The 18618-nt window shown below is 44.3% G+C and overlaps 1 protein-coding gene across 2 annotated transcripts in view; it reads right to left on the bottom strand.

Moving 5' to 3' along the window:
* The window catches only part of pspc1 (paraspeckle component 1), a 93374-nt gene that overhangs the window by 45443 nt on the left and 29313 nt on the right, over positions 1–18618 (bottom strand). For both annotated transcript variants that reach the window (XM_079813046.1, XM_079813047.1), the window contains exons 2-5: positions 4057–4358; positions 3830–3925; positions 3508–3704; positions 3157–3241 (exon numbers count right to left, since the gene is read on the bottom strand). In XM_079813046.1, coding sequence (XP_079669172.1) covers positions 3157–3241; positions 3508–3704; positions 3830–3925; positions 4057–4358 — 680 coding nt within the window. The remainder of the gene's footprint in view (positions 1–3156; positions 3242–3507; positions 3705–3829; positions 3926–4056; positions 4359–18618) is intronic.

Below are 18618 nucleotides of genomic sequence, written 5' to 3'. Positions count from 1 at the left end.
TCAGATTAATGTTGAAAAACCTCAAAATGAAAATTTCATGCCATGGGACCTTTAACTAATGTTAACAAAGATTAACTAATGCTGAACAGAGGTGTTGTATATGGTTAGTTCATGTTAACTAATACATTAACTAATGTTAACTAATACAACCTTATTGTAAAGTATTACCATTTAAGGTAAAATTACCATTATTTACTGATATTTATTTCAGTTTTACAGGCTGTAGTGTATTTCACTGACAAAAGTGCTCAAATAAACATGCATGTTTGTTACGAAACAGATGTTTGAGCCTTATTTTTTTTATATTACAAAAAGTATTATATATTGTGTAATAATTTGTACAAATTGTATTTTCCTGCTTTAGAAACATTCCAGTTAGGGATACTATTGATTAATCAATGATCGATTAATTGACGTTAATAATTTAAATAGAAACTTTACAATGGTCGATTACTCAAGGTCATCATTAGAGTGATAGTTTTGAAGTGCATGCCGGTGATGTGCCCAATTTAGAGTCCCTGCCAAAATATTGAGGAGATGGATAGTTTCCTTTCCATGCCAGAATTAATTGGCCCATAAAACATCCTCACGTTTCAACTACTAAAGTGAATGATTAATAAAACATGCTTGTGAGTTGATATCAAACTGGACTGATCTTGATCACGCGACAACATTAAACAGCGCTGGGAGATCCTGTGAGAAAGCGAGACATTGCAGAGAGATATAGTGGGAAGCATTTGCCACAGAATTCTTTGTTATAAACCATAGATATTAGATCAAACAGCGCTGACGTGGAAACATTGTGCCATGAACGAAATTCAGGGGTTTCAGTCCACAAATCACCAACATTTACCATGGATTTACACCACATGGTATTGTGGCAGAAATAGTTAAAAACATTTTTTTACATTATTCATCTCAGGGTTTGTACAACCTTTTGAGAGTGAAATAAAAAAAAAAAATTTCAAGGGCTTCACACTTTTTCCAGCACTTCAAAGCTCTAAATATTATCCAATATTTATGCTATTTATTTTTAATATGATTTGTTAAACTAAAAGTTTAAAGGTGTAGGAAAACTAACATTTTGTGGCAAACAAGAACTTTGAACTTTTCAATAAGTCTGTATGTTCCGCCTCAATACATTCTACATATCGCTCTTCATGGCCACTGAATATAGATAGAGCAGCTGTTTCAGTTACGCACCGGTATGGAGGTATTTGAAAATCACATATCGGTCGCAATATTGAAACCGCTTTACCGCACAGAATTAATCTAAATTACGACATATGCTCTCAATGCCAAATGCAGAACAGTTAGTTCACGCGTTCATGACCTCAGGACTAGATTATTGTAATGCCCTAATAGGTGGTTGCCCTGCTCGCTTAAATAAATTCCAGCTGGTCAAAAATACAGCAGCTAGAATTCTTACTACAGCCAGGAAGTATGACCATATTAGCCCGGTTCTGTCAACACTGCATTGGCTCCCTATCAAACATTGTATACATTTAAAAATCTTGCTAATTACCTACAAAGCACTAAATGGTTTAGCTCCCCAGTACTTGAGCGAGCTCTTAACGCATTATAGTCCTTCATATCTATTGCGATCTCAAAATTCTGGCCAGTTGATAAGACCTAGAATATCAAAATCAACTGCAGGCAGTAGATCCTTTTCCTATTTCTCGGAGTAAAATCTTCAAACTTCAAGCTGTTCAAAGTTCCTTTAAACTTTCAGACCTGGCTTTGTCAAGCCAACAAAGTTTGTTCAAACTTTACTCATCTAGTTACAATTATCATGCATCAAAACTTTATTAGCGACACTGGTTTTCTTTATCCAACTGAGAGATGTAGTTTGCATATCCAATGTTCATGAAGTCCCATGTTCCTATGTTCAGAATACGAGAGAGTTGGTGCTCTGTAGGGCTGGTCCGAATACCATTTTTTGAGCTTCGAAGCTTCGATAGTAATCAACACCGAATATTCGAAGCTTCGGAGGGAGGGGGCTGAACATATTCTTCTCTCTAATAAAGGCAGGAATCTCGAGAAGCAGCACGACTCACGCAGGCAGGGCTTAGGGAATATGCTCATATGCTCCGAGAACGGACACTGCACTAGTGATATAAAACACACACAGGTCTGTTATGTCCCAGTAACAAGCTCCTATATTTCGCAGTAGATTCATTTAGATTGATAATAATGGATAATAGGCTTGCTTGCTGCTATAGTCGGTGTTAGTGTTCAGGCATAATACCGGTAACATCACTTGCCCACCGCGGCTCCGCACCCACCGTCGTTTTGATATTTTATAGTAGTAAAAATAATTTTGTTCAGTTAGAGAACATATTAACTACAATTAAAAACTGAACGTGCTGCGCGAATCACAGTCACACCCCTAACGGGTAAAAAGGCTAATATATTTTGATTTTCCACAATGTCAAACCAACGCAGGTTAACCCAAAATGCAAGCTCAGGCATGCGCTTCTTCCATATAAGCTCATGCAGTTGTGTGCTCTAGACAGAGAATACTCCGTTGCAGGGAACCCTTAGGCTAAGACGCAAATATATTTATTAAGTATAATGAGGTTGGGTTCCTATTCAACTGTCTAACTCCAGTGTAGGTTCCTATTGGGATCCTATTCAACTCCCATTAAAAAGGGCTAGGCTATATAAGATAATTGTAAAAAAAAAAAAAAGAGTATTGTATTTCGCCAGATTTTATAGTGTAAACATATTCAAGCGCGAATGAGAACTGTTTCGAGGGGATGACGGATTTGCGAATATCAACCCACCGAACAAATATTAGAATATTCTGGTCCAGCCTTAGTACTCTGTTAATTTTTTATTTATTTAATGTATTAATGATAAAACTGATGAATTATATTAATATATTTAAATTAATTTTAAGTGATCTCGCAGCCCCCCCGGAGGATCACTGAGTCCCCCTAGGTCCCCTGGTTGAGAACCACTGATTTATAAGACAATCGATCATGTGAATGTGCAAATTGACACCCCTAATTCAAGGAAGCACTGCTGATAGGGATTAGGTGTGAAAAAAAAATATTTTCAAATATAATCCCCAATTTGAATATTCATTGATAGTTGCTCTAATGTTATTGGTAGAGCAAATGGCACTGAACCTCCCCTCAGGTAAAAGCACACCTCATCTCAACCTGCTTGCGTTTCTGCAGCTCCTGATTCCGGAGCTCCTCTAAGCGTCGTAGTTCCTCCTGACGTCTCATGAGATCTGTTGGTAGAAGTCCACAAATATTTACATTGATAAAGTTAAGAACATAAGTACTGTTCTCTGAAGGACAGAAATGAGACAACACACTGGCTGTGGGAGATCATGTCTGCTGTCTTCATTACAGTAACAAAAGTGCTTTTTCAAGCACAAAACGTTATTATATCCAAATATTTATATATATATATAAGTATTTCCCTCACAACATGGTGGTGGGCAAAATAAGTGGCTCTTTCAGAAAACTAGTATGTTGTAAAACTGCATACTACCTTGTCTCATCATCATGAGTTGATGCTCATGTTTGGCAGCTTCCATTTCAGCCTCCAATTTCTCTTTTGCCTCCTGTATGTTCCGTTCCACTTGTTCCCTCTGCTGTTTCTCCATCTCATCCAGAGCCTTCCAGCGAGATGAGTACTCAAACTCAAAGGTGCCTGGCTGTGCAAAGCGTGGCTGATGCTCCCGTTCCCTGTATTGCAGATTCTTGTGGTTAATTTAAAACTACAATGAGGAAAGTGAGAAATTAGGCTTTTTTTCTTTAGATATACTTACATGCATATGGAACACAATTAATCTCAATTTATGAGGACATACTTGTGATACTGTGCTGATTTTTGCAACAGTTTCTCTGGTAGACCATCTTCATCATCAAACTGTTCTGTTGGCTCAAGAATGACTGGACGAGGGGACCTGAAAAGACAAAAAAGAAAGAGAAAAGATCCATGTCAAAACTCTTTTATTTGACTTGACATATTTGATATCTAGAGGCAGGTCAATCACTGATAAATACAGATCATACTGTGAAAATGAAAAGTTATTACATTGTAAGCAAAAGGGCTCCATCTGCACAGCGGTCCAAGGCTTTTCTGGCAGCAGGCTTATTGGCAAACTCCACAGTCCCCTTGCCTGTGGGTCGGCCTCGGTCATCAACAACCACTACTGCCCGCTCAACTGGGCCGAACTGTGAGAAGGCCTGTTCTAGAAGCTCATTGGACACCACTGGTGAGAGGTTTCGTACTGTGAGTGCAGCCCCATGTGTGGCAAAACGAATTCGGATGGGCCTGTTCCCCAGCACCGTGCCATCCAGCTCAGCCTTAGCAATCTCTGCAAGTGTTCTTGTCTCCTGAATAATCAAAAAAGTGACAATGGAAAATATTTAGTAGCCTATGCGGCATTATTTACCGCCCCAAAAAAGCATGTCCTAAGTTAAACCAGATGCTAATTTGCGCTGCTCCTGGTAGATTGCGTTGGTCATTATGGAAAAGACCCGGCTGCATCTGTTCTTTAATTTGCGCATCTTGAGTTGATCACACGCAGAACTTTCCACTTTCATCTGTGCTTTTTTGGAATTGCTTTCTCATACTATTTTGCCCTGTTTGGTAAATCTGGCCCCAAAATGTTAGATATAATATTAGGCTGCTGTCATTTTAAGGCCTAAGACACAGATCCAATATATAGTGTACATGTGTGGTCTTTCTCAACTGTTTACATTAACTCGAGTCATAACGGACTGCGTTTTACAAGGATACTCGCCGAGACTGACATTTTTTTTTTTACACATAATTTTGTGTTAATACGTCTGGTCAAGTGCAAGACATGAAACAGAGCTCATTTCATTATTCGTGCACTGTCTGAGACGCAGCATTTTCCGGGCTGCTCCGTTGCAGGAGTGGCTAAGAAGGGTCTGCTGGTATTATACAGTATGAGAGCAGCCTATATAGTCAAAATAAAAACTACACTGGAGTTTGTTTTGACACACGAGGCTACGCGCTGTACAGAGCGGAATACTTCAGATGCAGATTTAAAACAGACAATTAAACAGTAGCCTATACAGCACACTACCGTACGTGTTTTTATATCATTATAAAATAATTAATTTGTTGACTAGATGCTGTATTAGTGGAGAACAGCAATATGTTTGCCATCGAGGCTGAGAGGATGCTAACTTTAGTAGCCTACCTCAAGCGGTGAAAAACAATGTGACAAAAACACACGCAAGTCTGACCCAAATGTTTAATGTCACGATTGTTGCCACCTATTTGCATTAGTTTATATCAAGCTGGTAGCTTTAATTCATTTGTTATGCAGTGAAGTTGCATATATAAAGCTAGTGAAATGAAAAATCAAACTAATATGTTCATGCAGCCGTCAGAAACATATAAACAAATCAGAAACGATTTCAGTTCTTTTTTATTTATTGTCAATGTAACACATATTTTGCTATTTTGATTAGATAATCAAGTGTTCTAAAATAGAAGCAAGTAAAGTTTGAGAGTATACATACAATATACACCGATCAGTCATAACATTATGACCACTGACAGTTGAAGTGAATAATACTGATTATCTCTTCATCACGGCACCTGTTAGTGGGTGGGATATATTAGGCAGCAAGTGAACATTTTGTCCTAAAAGTTGATGTGTTAGAACAGGGTTTCTGCAGGTTTCACCAAGTCAAATTTAAAGCCCTATTCGCACGGGATATTTTTAGTATTAGTATTAGTATTATCTGGGGACCTCATGTGATTTAGAAATAACCCCCCCCCCATGTCTGAATTTCACGTGGCGCATTCGCAAGGGATAAGCAAAGCCTGTGATTTTACTCGTATTTACTGACTTATCTACCGGATATGATGTCAAGACTTGTAAATGTTTGTCGTTATAGATATAGCTGTATGATATATCATAAACAACACTTCCTTTTGCATGCTGCTATATGTTATCTAGGCTTGTTGCAATAGTCGGTGTTACACCGCCGTTTACATCCCTTTCCCACCATCGTTTTGATTTTTTATAGTAATAAAAATCATTTCGTTCAGTTAGAGAACAGATGTTACAATTAAAAACTGAACTGAGCACAGACCAACAGCAGGAATCAGATTTAGTTTATCACAAGAGTGAGGAGCTGACAATATGACGGTGGAAGATTTGGTTTCAAAGCTAAAAGTAAAAGCGCCCATTTAAGCGAGCTTGTCATTATACTGTTCTGTTTTAGTGTTTTTCATTGAGAATAATATTGAACACACCTTTCAAGCAATTCGCTCCCAAATTGGCTCTAATTCTAAAGTGCACGTTATGAATGCAGCCTCCATTCTTCGCGAAATATGGATAAAAATGCGCTCAAGAAACAAAAACCTTACAAAAATTATATACGACCCTCTAAATCCTGGCCAAATCACAGAGATGCCGATTCGCACGGGACTAATATTATCACAGGACCTCCGTGTTCAGCGAAATATGGTAGGTCATTTGCGGGGGAATTTTTACGTTACAAATTACAGACATGGACTATTCGCACGGGATTAAGAGATCACAGACAACCTCCACAATTATTACAAATTACTAGAGGTCACCAGGTAATACTAATCCCGTGCGAATAGGGCTTAAGACTTTTTAAAACCTTTTTAAGACCATTATGAATTAAATTTAAGACCTATATCACACACTAAAAAATAGCTGTCATGGAAATTTTAAGGAAAGTGCTTTGTTTATTCACCACAAATGAGGTCTGCACAGATACTAAAATTACATTTTCAACCAAACATATTTCATGCTTTCAAAAGATGAATCAAAGACTCCCTTTTTTACACTTAAAGTTAACAGTAAGCATTTTGCAGAAAGATGGGGGCATAACTGAGATATTAATACTCTTACTTTGTTATAACAACATTGCCTTTTAAATTGATAAGCGCTATATTTAGGAAGTCACGATGCTTCAGTGCTGTGTCACGTCCGTAACGATTTACATATTAAGTTTATATTCTATAATAATTATTAATACAAATAATTTGAAACTTTGAGCAAAAATGTCAATGCTAATTATGATTTACAATTAATTTAACTTTTTTGCTCTAAACAACCATAATGATGCGTTACGGATGTGACCGTTATGGATGGTTCATAATAGGCCATGCATGTGATGTGACCAGCGCATATTTGTTCGCCATGATATTGCTGTTAAATTTACCGACATATATTACATTGATCTCTATTACTGTATATTGGAACATTTCAGAAAACAATTTATTCTAATAACATTTTAGAAATATTTTTTTAATAACGAAAAAATCATGAAAATGTACATACCATAAGGTTAGCATTATTACCTGAAAGATTATTATCTGAGAGCGAGCGAGAGAGATTAACAGGCCTGCGCAAATGTTTACTCAGTTAATGCTTAGTCAGTTTTAACAATTTTTTATTACAAAATATCAATGTTAATAACAGTGATTAATAATACAACAACATTTTGACACAAAACATAATATTGCGATCATTGCAGTGGCATAACTTTGCTTTGAAAAGTGGTGGGGACACCGCACAACTCGTTTTGCTATGTGCTTATTTAGTCGAATTTACTTGGGGACTGAGTTCAGAGTTGGAAATGCACTTAATTTTCACTTTGATGTACACATGCATCACATTCACAAATTATTCTATAAACATCCAATAAGCAAAACATATCATTCACAACACATCTAGGGTAACGTTAGCCTAATATCAAGAAATGTGTTAAAGCAGAAAGACGCTATAGTTTCAGCCTTGCTCAAAGACTGAGGAAACATGCCAGTTATACACGTCAATCCATTCCCGACGATCTTGGTTTGCTTCTTATTTATTAAATATACAGCCAAATAGCTGGTTAAACATTGATCAAAATTAAAATACAATTTATACAAAACGAAATTCATTTTAAAGAAAGACTTTCTAGAAAACACAATTCAATGAAGTGCCAAATCCCAGACATATGCGCATCTGATTATGTCTTACTCATGCTCACACTAAATAGGCTACGTTTTCTTTAACCCTCTGTCCGACGAAGTCGTCAGCGCCTTTTGATGGATTTTTTCCTTATTCCAGCGAAAACAACTCACAATACTCCATTATTTTTAGCCATTCAGATAAGTGCAAGACATAATTATAAACAGTAAACTGTCTACTTTCATTTGTGTACACTCACAATCACAGCAAAGGCCGTGGACTCAGGGAACGGATTATTTTGCACTCCACTCCAAACGCTGCCTTCATTTAAAAAATATATTTTGTTTATTAAACGCAGTTTAACGCAAGTTTTTCATTTCAAAAGCATTTCTAAATTCAGTTTATATTTCCAACAAACGAAATTCCAAGCCAAAATAACGAAGTGGTAAAAAAAACGTTGAGTTACCACCACGCAAATTCAAACATTTCGCTCGTCTCTGTAGGCTATGTGGCAATGCGTCACCATAATCTGGCGTATGTAAAAGTCGATCATTCTGTACAGATGATGGTATGGTTGGACAGAAGACGAGTTCTTTATTAAAATAGAATATAAAATGCCACAATTTATCATAACACCTCATATGTGCCACTCAAATATAAGGTGATACTAGCACTAGCCGCGTTTCCATTACAGATTTGCGCAAAACTTTTGCGATATTTTCTAAAAGTCGATAAAAAAATATTGCAAAATGCGTTTCCATTAACTGATGTTATGAGACTAAAACATTTTTTTTCCCTCTCGTGATAAATCATTCCAAAAATTATGCTACGTATGTTGTTAGGTTTATGTATATCCCAGCCACCGCATGCCATTATTTTTAATGGAAAGAGATGCATGTTATCCAAGCACTGATGGCAAGGAAAGCACCTTATACTTGAGCGGCACATATGAGGTGTTATGATAAATTGTGGCATTTTATATTCTATTGTTTTTTATGAGTTTAATAAAGAACTCATCTTCTGTCCAAACACACCAAAGAATGATCGACTTTTACATACGCAGGTTATTGTGACGCATTGCCACATACAGAGACGAGCGAAAAGTTTGAATTTGCATGGTGGTAACTCAAAGGTTTTTTTTTACCACTTCGTTATTTTGGCTTGGAATTTCGGTTGTTGGAAATATAAACTGAATTTAGAAATGCTTTTGAAATGAAAAACTTTTCGTTTAATAAACAAAATATATTTTTGAAATGAAGACAGCGTTTGGAGTGGAGTGCAAAATAATCTGTTCCATGAGTCCATGGCCTTTGCTGTTATTGAGTGTACACAAATAAAAGAAGACAGTTTACTGTTTATAATTATGTATTGCACTTATCTGTATGGCTAAAAATGACGGAGTAGGCCTATTGTGAGTTCCCTTTCAGTCTGTCACGTTCGACGTACGTCGGAACTGACCGACGAATTGGGATCTGATCTCAGAGACCAATCTACTTCGAGTGTATTAAAAACGAGCCAATGGAGATTGGCATGCGATCCACGCATTCCACGCACCGCCCCGCAGCGCGGGTATAAATAAGGAAGTGGAATGCTTGATCATTGCTTTCTACTTTGGAGCCGAACAGTGAATGTTTCCTGTTTCTACGAAGAGTGTTTTGACGAGTCTCGTGAGAGGATCTGCTTCCAGTGCGGGTGTGACAGTGCGTCAGCGAGTGCCGCTTCAGACGGAGATCAGCTGTTGGTTCGCTGGGCGTTTCCTATTTCTGAGTGCACACACAGGCTTGCACCTTTGTACTGTGTGGTGCCGCGGTCATCTCCCTGAGTGCTTCAGCACGTTAAAAGAGCAGTTTCCTTTCTAAAAGAGCAACACGGTTTGACCCTGCGTCTTTTTCAAGATGTCATTCAAACCGTGTGTTTCTGGATGCGGTCGATATCTGTCCCCAGCTGACGGTCACGTTCGTTGTCTCACGTGTTTGGGCGTTCAGCACGCTGAGGCTGCGTTCGTGAATGACTCATGTTCCCATTGCGGGAACATGACCATCGCAGTTTTACGGTCCAGACTCCATTACCTCGAAAGAGGCGGAGCACCATTGCGCATCCCCCGATCTAGTGGTCCTCCCGCTGCAAAGCAGAGGGCTGCTACTTTGGCTGATGGCCTTGGTGGGGACCTGAGGGTTACTGTGAGGGCTTCCCCGACGGGTCAAACGGCTCCTCGGGCCCCTCCCCCCTCCGCTGCGCCGGTGGAGCTTCCAGAAGAGCGCGCTGGCCTCCCCCGGGAGGTCCCAGGCGTTTCTTTTGGGGCTCCGGCTGAGGACATGCTGTCGATTGCAGCATCGGGGGACGAGCTAATGGGCTCTGAGGATGAAGATTCGGCTGCGCTGCCCCCTTCGGGTGTGACAGCGTTGCCCGAGTCCGACCCAGAGCTTACGGCTATGCTTTCCCGGGCCGCCGCGAGTGTCGGGCTCGAGTGGAACCCTCCACCGTGTCCCGAACCCTCGCGGTTGGACGATTGGTTTCTCGGGACGGCCCGTGCTGGTTCTCAGCGCCCCGCCCCGGTTCCTTTCTTCCCGGAAGTGCATCAGGAGATCACGAAATCGTGGGTAGCGCCTTACAACGCTCGCTCACGGTCGACTGACTCCTCCGTCCTCACTACTCTCGATGGTGGTGCGGCTAAGGGCTACGTGGGAATCCCCTCAGTCGAGCGGTCTGTGGCGATGCAACTGTGTCCCAAGACCGCTGCGGACTGGCGGGGTGCCCCGCGTCTCCCCTCCCGGGCGTGTAAGTTCTCGTCCGGTCTCACGGGCAGGGCTTACACCGCCTGCGGGGAAGCCGCATCATCTCTGCATGCTATGGCGCTCCTGCAGGTCCACCAGGCCAAGGCGCTAAAGCAATTGCACGAGGGTAGTTCCGACCAGGGTGTTATGCAGGAACTGCGTGCGGCGACTGACCTCGCTCTCCGGGCGACGAAAGTCACTGCACGCTCCCTGGGTCGGGCGATGTCCACACTAGTGGTCCAGGAACGCCACCTGTGGCTGAACCTGGCAGACATGCGTGATTCTGACAAGGTCCGGTTTCTCAACGCCCCTGTCTGTCAGGCCGGCCTCTTCGGCGACGCCATCGAGAGCTTCGCCCAGCAGTTCTCGGTGGCCCAGAAGCAGACGGAGGCCATCAAAAACATCCTGCCCCGACGACCCGCTGCTGCCTCCACCCAGTCGTCGTCGGCAGCACCTCCGCCTGCTCGTCGCCGAGGGCGTCCCCCTGCGTCCGCCTCCGCCCCTGCGAAACCCAAGCAGCAGCCTCCACCGGGAAAGCAGGGTGCCGGACGTAAGGGAGGCGCACAACCCGCTCAGGGCTCCGCTAAACCAGCCGGCAAGCGCAAGGGGAAGCGGCCCTGAGACGGGCAGCCCAGGGAAGACGGGAGCTGCTCTGAGGGAGATGATGTCCGCATCTTTCTCCCACCCCCCGGAGGAGGACCGGGGGGCCCCGACTGGTGTTACATCTCTGCCGCTGGCTCTCCGGAGTCCAGCGGCACCCACATTCTCAATAAAAGAGCAGTTTCTATTTTCCCTGGGCCCCAAGAGGGCCAGGTTGGCAGTGCGCGACGCCCCCGGGCCTTGCCACTCCTTTCCTCCCCTCTCCCCCTCGCCAGGGGGCAGCAGTGTGGGCACCGAGAACGCCCCCGGGCCTTCTCACCCACACTCTGCCCCACCCTGGAATATTCGGACAACACTCCGGGCCGCCTCCGGGCCTCCCGAGTCGGGTCTGTCTATTCCACTTCGCTGCCCCACCCCGGGTACGTCTGTGGTGCCGTTGGTCCCGCTTGTACGGTCTCTGGGGGCTTGGCTTCAGCTCCCCAGGCCGTCTCGCTGGCTCATCCGTACCATCAGACTCGGCTACGCGATTCAGTTCGCTCGCCGGCCTCCCAAGTACAGGGGCATCCTCTTCACCTCCGTGCGGAGCAGCGATGCCCAGGTCTTGCGGTCAGAGATCGATGTCCTGCTGGCGAAGGACGCGATCGAGCCGGTTCCTCCAGCCGATATGAAGGCGGGGTTCTACAGCCCCTACTTCATTGTACCCAAGAAAGGGGGTGGGTTACGGCCAATCTTGGACCTGCGTATCCTGAATCGGGCCCTGCACAAGCTCCCGTTCCGGATGCTAACGCAGAAACGCATTTTCGAATGCATCCGTCCCCAAGATTGGTTTGCAGCGATCGACCTGAAGGACGCGTACTTTCATGTCTCTATCCTTCCTCGACACAGACCGTTCCTACGTTTTGCGTTCGAGGGGAAGGCATATCAGTACAAAGTCTTGCCCTTCGGGCTGTCCCTGTCGCCTCGCGTCTTCACGAAAGTCGCAGAGGCAGCCATTGTTCCGCTCAGAGAACGCGGCGTTCGCGTCCTCAACTATCTCGACGACTGGCTTATACTCGCCCAGTCTCGGGAACAGTTGTGCGAACACAGGGACATGGTGCTCAGTCACCTCAGCCTGTTGGGCCTTCGGGTCAACCGAGAGAAGAGCAAACTCTGTCCCACGCAGAGGATCTCTTATCTCGGTATGGAGCTGGATTCGGTCAGCCAGACTGCGCGCCTCACGGAAGAGCGGGTCCGGTCGGTGTTGAACTGCTTGAATTCGTTCAAGAACAGGACGGCGGTCCCACTGAAATTTTTTCAGAGGCTCCTGGGGCATATGGCATCTGCAGCCGCGGTAACGCCGCTCGGATTGCTTCATATGAGACCGCTTCAACACTGGCTCCATGGCCGAGTCCCGAGGTGGGCGTGGCAGAGCGGCCAGTACCGGGTCCCAGTGACTCCTTACTGCCGCCAAACTTTCAGCCCATGGTCCGACGCTTCGTTTCTCCGGGCCGGAGTGCCCTTAGAACAAGTGTCCAGGCATGCTGTGCTCTTCACGGATGCCTCCTCCACGGGCTGGGGGGCCACGTACAACGGGCATGCAGTTTCAGGTCTGTGGACGGGACCTCAATTGCATTGGCATATCAATTGCCTCGAGTTGTTAGCGGTACACTTGGCACTGCGCCGCCTCAAGGGGCCGCTACGTGGCAAGCATGTACTGGTCCGTACGGACAGCACTGCGGCCGTTGCGTACATCAACCGTCAGGGTGGTCTACGCTCCCGTTGCATGTTCCAACTCGCCCGCCACCTCCTCCTTTGGAGTCAGAAGCATCTGAGGTCGCTTCGTGCCATTCACATCCCAGGTGTGCTGAACCAGACAGCCGACGAGCTCTCTCGCCAGTCGACACCTCCGGGGGAGTGGCGACTCCATCCCCAGGCGGTCCAGCTGATATGGGACCTCTTCGGAGCCGCACAGGTAGACCTGTTTGCCTCTCCGGACTCGACCCATTGCCAGTGGTACTATTCCCTGACCGGGGGCACCCTCGGCACGGATGCACTGGCGCACAGCTGGCCCCGGGACCTGCGCAAATATGCGTTTCCCCCAGTGAGCCTTCTTGCACAGACCCTGTGCAAGGTCAGGGAGGACGAGGAGCAGGTCTTGTTAGTTGCGCCCTACTGGCCCAACCGGACCTGGTTCCCAGAACTAACTCTCCTCGCGACAGCCCCTCCTTGGCCGATCCCCCTGAGGAGGGACCTTCTTTCTCAGGGACGGGGCACTCTATGGCACCCGCGTCCAGACCTCTGGAAACTCCATGTCTGGTCCCTGGACGGGACGCGGAGGTTCTAGGTGGTCTACCACAGGCAGTGGTAGACACCATCTCTTCTGCTAGAGCCCCCTCTACGAGGCGCCTCTACGCTTTGAAGTGGAACCTGTTCGTTGAATGGTGCTCTTCCCACCGGGAAGACCCCCGAAGGTGTTCGATTAGTGTCGTGCTTTCTTTCCTGCAAGATGGGCTGGAGCGAAGGCTGTCTCCCTCCACCCTCAAAGTGTACGTCGCAGCAATAGCGGCGTATCACGACGCAGTCGAAGGTAAGTCCGTAGGAAAGCACGACTTAATCGTCAGGTTCCTCAGAGGTGCGAGGAGGCTAAATCCTCCTCGTCCAAACTCGTTACCCTCTTGGGACTTAGCTCTAGTGCTCAGAGCACTTCAGAGCCCTCCCTTTGAGCCTTTGCAGTCTGTGGAGCTTAAAATCCTGTCAATGAAGACAGTGCTTCTGACGGCATTGGCCTCCATCAAGAGGGTAGGGGACCTGCATGCACTTTCGGTCAACGAATCGTGCCTAGAATTCGGGCCGGCCAACTCTCACGTTGTCCTGAGACCCCGGCCTGGATACGTGCCCAAGGTTCCTACCACTCCCTTCCGGGACCAGGTAGTGAACCTGCAAGCGCTGCCTTCGGAGGAGGCAGACCCAGCCCAGGCTTTGTTATGTCCCGTCCGCGCTCTCCGCGCTTACGTCGACCGGACTCAAAGCTTTCGGACCTCAGAGCAACTCTTCGTCTGTTACGGAGGCCAGCAGAAGGGAAAGGCTGTCTCCAAGCAGAGGTTGGCCCACTGGATAGTGGATGCTATCGTCTTGGCTTACCAGTCCCAAGACGTGCCTTGCCCGTTCGGGTTGCGAGCACACTCAACAAGGAGTGTTGCTTCTTCCTGGGCGCTGGCTCAAGGCGCCTCGCTGACAGATATATGTAGAGCTGCGGGCTGGGCGACACCTAACACGTTCGCTAGATTCTATAGCCTCCGTGTAGAGCCGGTATCTTCCCGCATCCTCGCCCCCAGTGGCCAGTAGCGCTAAGTGCCCGTTCTAAGTGTCGGCTTGCAACGCCACTCCCGCCCTCTGGGCCGGATACGTGCGTCTATTTTTCTCCAGTTGTGTTCCCCGGAAACGGCTAACCCTGTCGAGCTCCTCCGTCACCCCTGCGGTGCCAGACGTTGCGGCCGTCTGACGCCAGGCCTGCACCCGTATGCTTGTGAAACGTGTGTGTAGGCTGGGTTCCATATGTAGCGGTCCCCTCACGGCTACCCCATATGTGTATTCTTCCACGGTACCAGCTACCCTACTCGGCTAGCCCCGTGTCTTTCCCTTGACAGAGCCCGCTCTGTCGTCTCTGGGCGTGTTCTTTCCCCCCTGGGACCAGGCTGGAACCACCCCAGAGACTGCCATATGTTGCACTACCCTGCCAGGTTAGTCCTTATGTGTATTCTGCCACCTAGCCTTCTACTGAAGGACGTGGCTCCGCAGCGTACCATCTCCCGAGACGGGCACGCTTTCCCAGCGTTATCCAATAGTCACACTGAGTGGGTCTTGCAGAAACAGCAGTGACTGACCTCCCTGCTTGGAGCCCTGACTTCCGTACCATCTAAGACGGTCCAGTGCGCTCAAGCAGGACGCTGGAAGGGCCAGCGCCCTGGCGTTTTGGTAGGGATCCCAATTCGTCGGTCAGTTCCGACGTACGTCGAACGTGACCGACTGAAAGGGAACGTCTCGGTTACGTATGTAACCCTCGTTCCCTGAAGGAGGGAACGGAGACGTACGTCCCGTCGCCAGGTGCTGTGCTTCCGCTAGGGGGCCGAGTCACTAGTTCGGCTCCTCAGCAGAAAAAAGCAATGATCAAGCATTCCACTTCCTTATTTATACCCGCGCTGCGGGGCGGTGCGTGGAATGCGTGGATCGCATGCCAATCTCCATTGGCTCGTTTTTAATACACTCGAAGTAGATTGGTCTCTGAGATCAGATCCCAATTCGTCGGTCAGTTCCGACGTACGTCTCCGTTCCCTCCTTCAGGGAACGAGGGTTACATACGTAACCGAGACGTTTCCGCTGGAAATGGAATAAGGAAAAAATCCATCAAAAGGCGCCGACGACTTCGTTGGACAGAGGGCTAAAGAAAACGTAGCCTATTTAGTTTCATATAGTTAGGCTATGTCTAAATATTATAATCTTTTAATTTCATATGTTGATTATGAAAAGTGAGCAGCATGAGTAAGGCACATAATCAGATGCGCATGTCTGGAGACATGGATTTTGTGATTTGTGTTTTCTAGAAAGTTCTTTCTTTAAAATTAATTTCGTTTTGTATAAATTGTATTTTAATTTTGATCAATGTTTAATCAACTATTTGGCTGTATATTTAATAAATAAGAAGCAAACCAAGATCGTCGGGAATGGATTGACGTAACTGGCCTGTTTCCTCAGTCTTTGAGCAAGGCTGAAACTGCGTGTTTCTGTTTTAATACATTTCTTGAATATATGTCTTAAAGCTACACTGTAACTTTTTTAGTCTATTCTTAGCTAAAAACACTTAGTTCTTTCAAAAATATATGTGCTCATTAATGTATATTTACTTCTTTCAAGTAATAAAGTATTCTCGTAAGTTTATAATATGCCATTGAAAATACATAAGGTAATGGAATCTAACGGTGGTCGCCATGTTGCCCCTCCATCTTGAAAGTACATTAGCCAAAGAGGGACATACCCGTAAATTCAAGCTTCGCTTTTCGCGTTTTAACCGGTTTTAATACTCGATGGCACTGTACAAAATTCTCTGCCTCGCGCATGTGCGCGTCAACTTGTTCAGACTTGTCTGGTGCATGTGCAGAGAGTTTTCATCTCAGCAGCGTCCAGTAACAGTTATACGGAGTTTTCCTGGCTTGTTTATTCCTCAAAAGTCTGTTTTTCCTTGTGTGGTATTTCTGTGCGTTAATAACTCTGTGAGTAATAATAGTTATTGTCATTGTAGATGTGTTTCAGAGTGTGTCATCGCGTAATTCAGTTGATGTCACCTCAGAAGTATTTTTTCGTAATGCACACCTATTTGAATAATCAGTTATTTTGTTATCAACAATGTTTATTCGTTTATAGAAAATATTTGCTTGTAATGTATGTTGATGGAAATATGTATCAGGTCTGATCGGCATATTAACAATTGTTATACAGAGCGCACTGCAGTGCTAACGTTAAAGCGGCGCACACACTTTTGTAACCGGACACCGCTTGTTAGCAGCGGCAGCTCCGCTCCTTTTAATGCAGCTGCCTTTAGCGCCTATATATGGTACAATGAGCTCTGGTTTACGGTTACATTATACAAATGTAACTTATAAGTATAGTTATACAGTTCTTAACTGTGTATGTATATTTACCATCCTTATTTGTTCTCTCACAGAAACCACATTTATGTACATATCCACGCAAACCTGATTATGCCTTGCAATTGGATGACTGCATAAACATTACTATCATCAAAGTTCACTCTGGATTAGCTGCAGTTCTTTCTAGCCGAATAATTAGGCCAGTTGAGTTCCAACCATCCCACTGCGCACAGAATATCCCACAGGCACCGTGTCGAATGTGGACGAGGTCGAACTGGAATTGCCATGTTAATCTTGGACTAAATCGGCCACCTAGGAGTTGAAACAAAATCGGAATTGAGAGGAACAGAAACTAAAATTCACTGGATGGTCATATACCTTTTCACCACTAGATGGGGGAAAATATCACACAGTGTAGCTTTAATTACAGTAGGCCTAATAGATAGTTATGATATTTGTGGTTGCACCGGGGTCCGTCATTATAAAGTTACACTTTCCTTTTTAGGAGAAAATATAGGCCATGTCGTTTTAACGACATAAGATAGTTATTAGACATTATTAAAAACATTATTAAAAATTATATGTAGGCCCTATGTGAGAGCAATGCGTGACCGTACCAGGTGACCTGCAAATGCAAAAAAACTTTTTCCATTGCAGTTTTGCGAAAATTTCCTTTTTCGAATTGCCTAAAAAACCACCTCAAGCAAACATAACTTTTTTGCGATATATGGGAGTTTTTGCGAAATCGACGCGTTTCCGTGTAACTTTAATGGATTCATCTGTATTTAATTTTTTTAAATGAAGATTATCCAATGTTATTTTAAATTTGATTACTTTGTTTTTTATTCAGTTTCTTACCTGAATATTGTTAGACATACCTGAAAAAATAAAGCAGTCCATTTCATTTGTATCTTTATTCTATTATTTATTTGTGCTATTGTGCTTATTTTATTACTGTTTACTCATCTTTTTAAATTCAATTTGAAATCAAGCTTCCTTGTGCTGTATATGTAAGCTATTGCAACACAATTAGTTAGCAAATTTGTGTGATAATTGTAATGGTAATTAATCAAAGTTTATATATGAGAAAAAGCTTTATCACATAAAGTGATGTCTTCAGAAGAAATATTTAATTGCCTAGACTTTCAATAGACGGACAAAAAAAGAAACTATATTAAAAATATCTATTTGACAGTATATGAAGTGTTTTTTCGTGGTATCGAAAATGGTATCGAATATCGATACTTTTTTAGGTATCGTATCGAAGTTAGAAATTCCAGTATCGTGACAACACTAACGCGCTATGCATAATGCTGCGCATGCGTTTTGCAGACCGGGCTTCTGGGTACCGCACACATTGTTGTTGACAGTCACAGTGGCCGAAAGGATGACAGGCTTGGAGGATTGGCAAAAATGAGCAAAAATGAGCGATACTGAAAAAAATTCAGCGCTCACGACCAGCTCGGAGGACACAGATATCATTGACAAGAAAGGTCACTCAACTTCAGTGGTTTGGAGATATTTTGGTTACTTGCAATCCGACATAAAACAAAGCGACGTGCACTGATTATAGGTTCACCACACGGTAATATAATTATTCAATTATCTTGCTTCTTCAAAGTTCTTCCATATAGCATTGAGCCCAACACAGCGGTAAATCTACATTAGCCTAATATCAGTTCAC

This window comes from Gobio gobio (assembly GCF_949357685.1).
Source record: "Gobio gobio genome assembly, chromosome: 3".
NCBI classification, from domain to species: domain Eukaryota; kingdom Metazoa; phylum Chordata; class Actinopteri; order Cypriniformes; family Gobionidae; genus Gobio; species Gobio gobio.
This window is presented reverse-complemented; position numbering and strand designations above follow the sequence as displayed.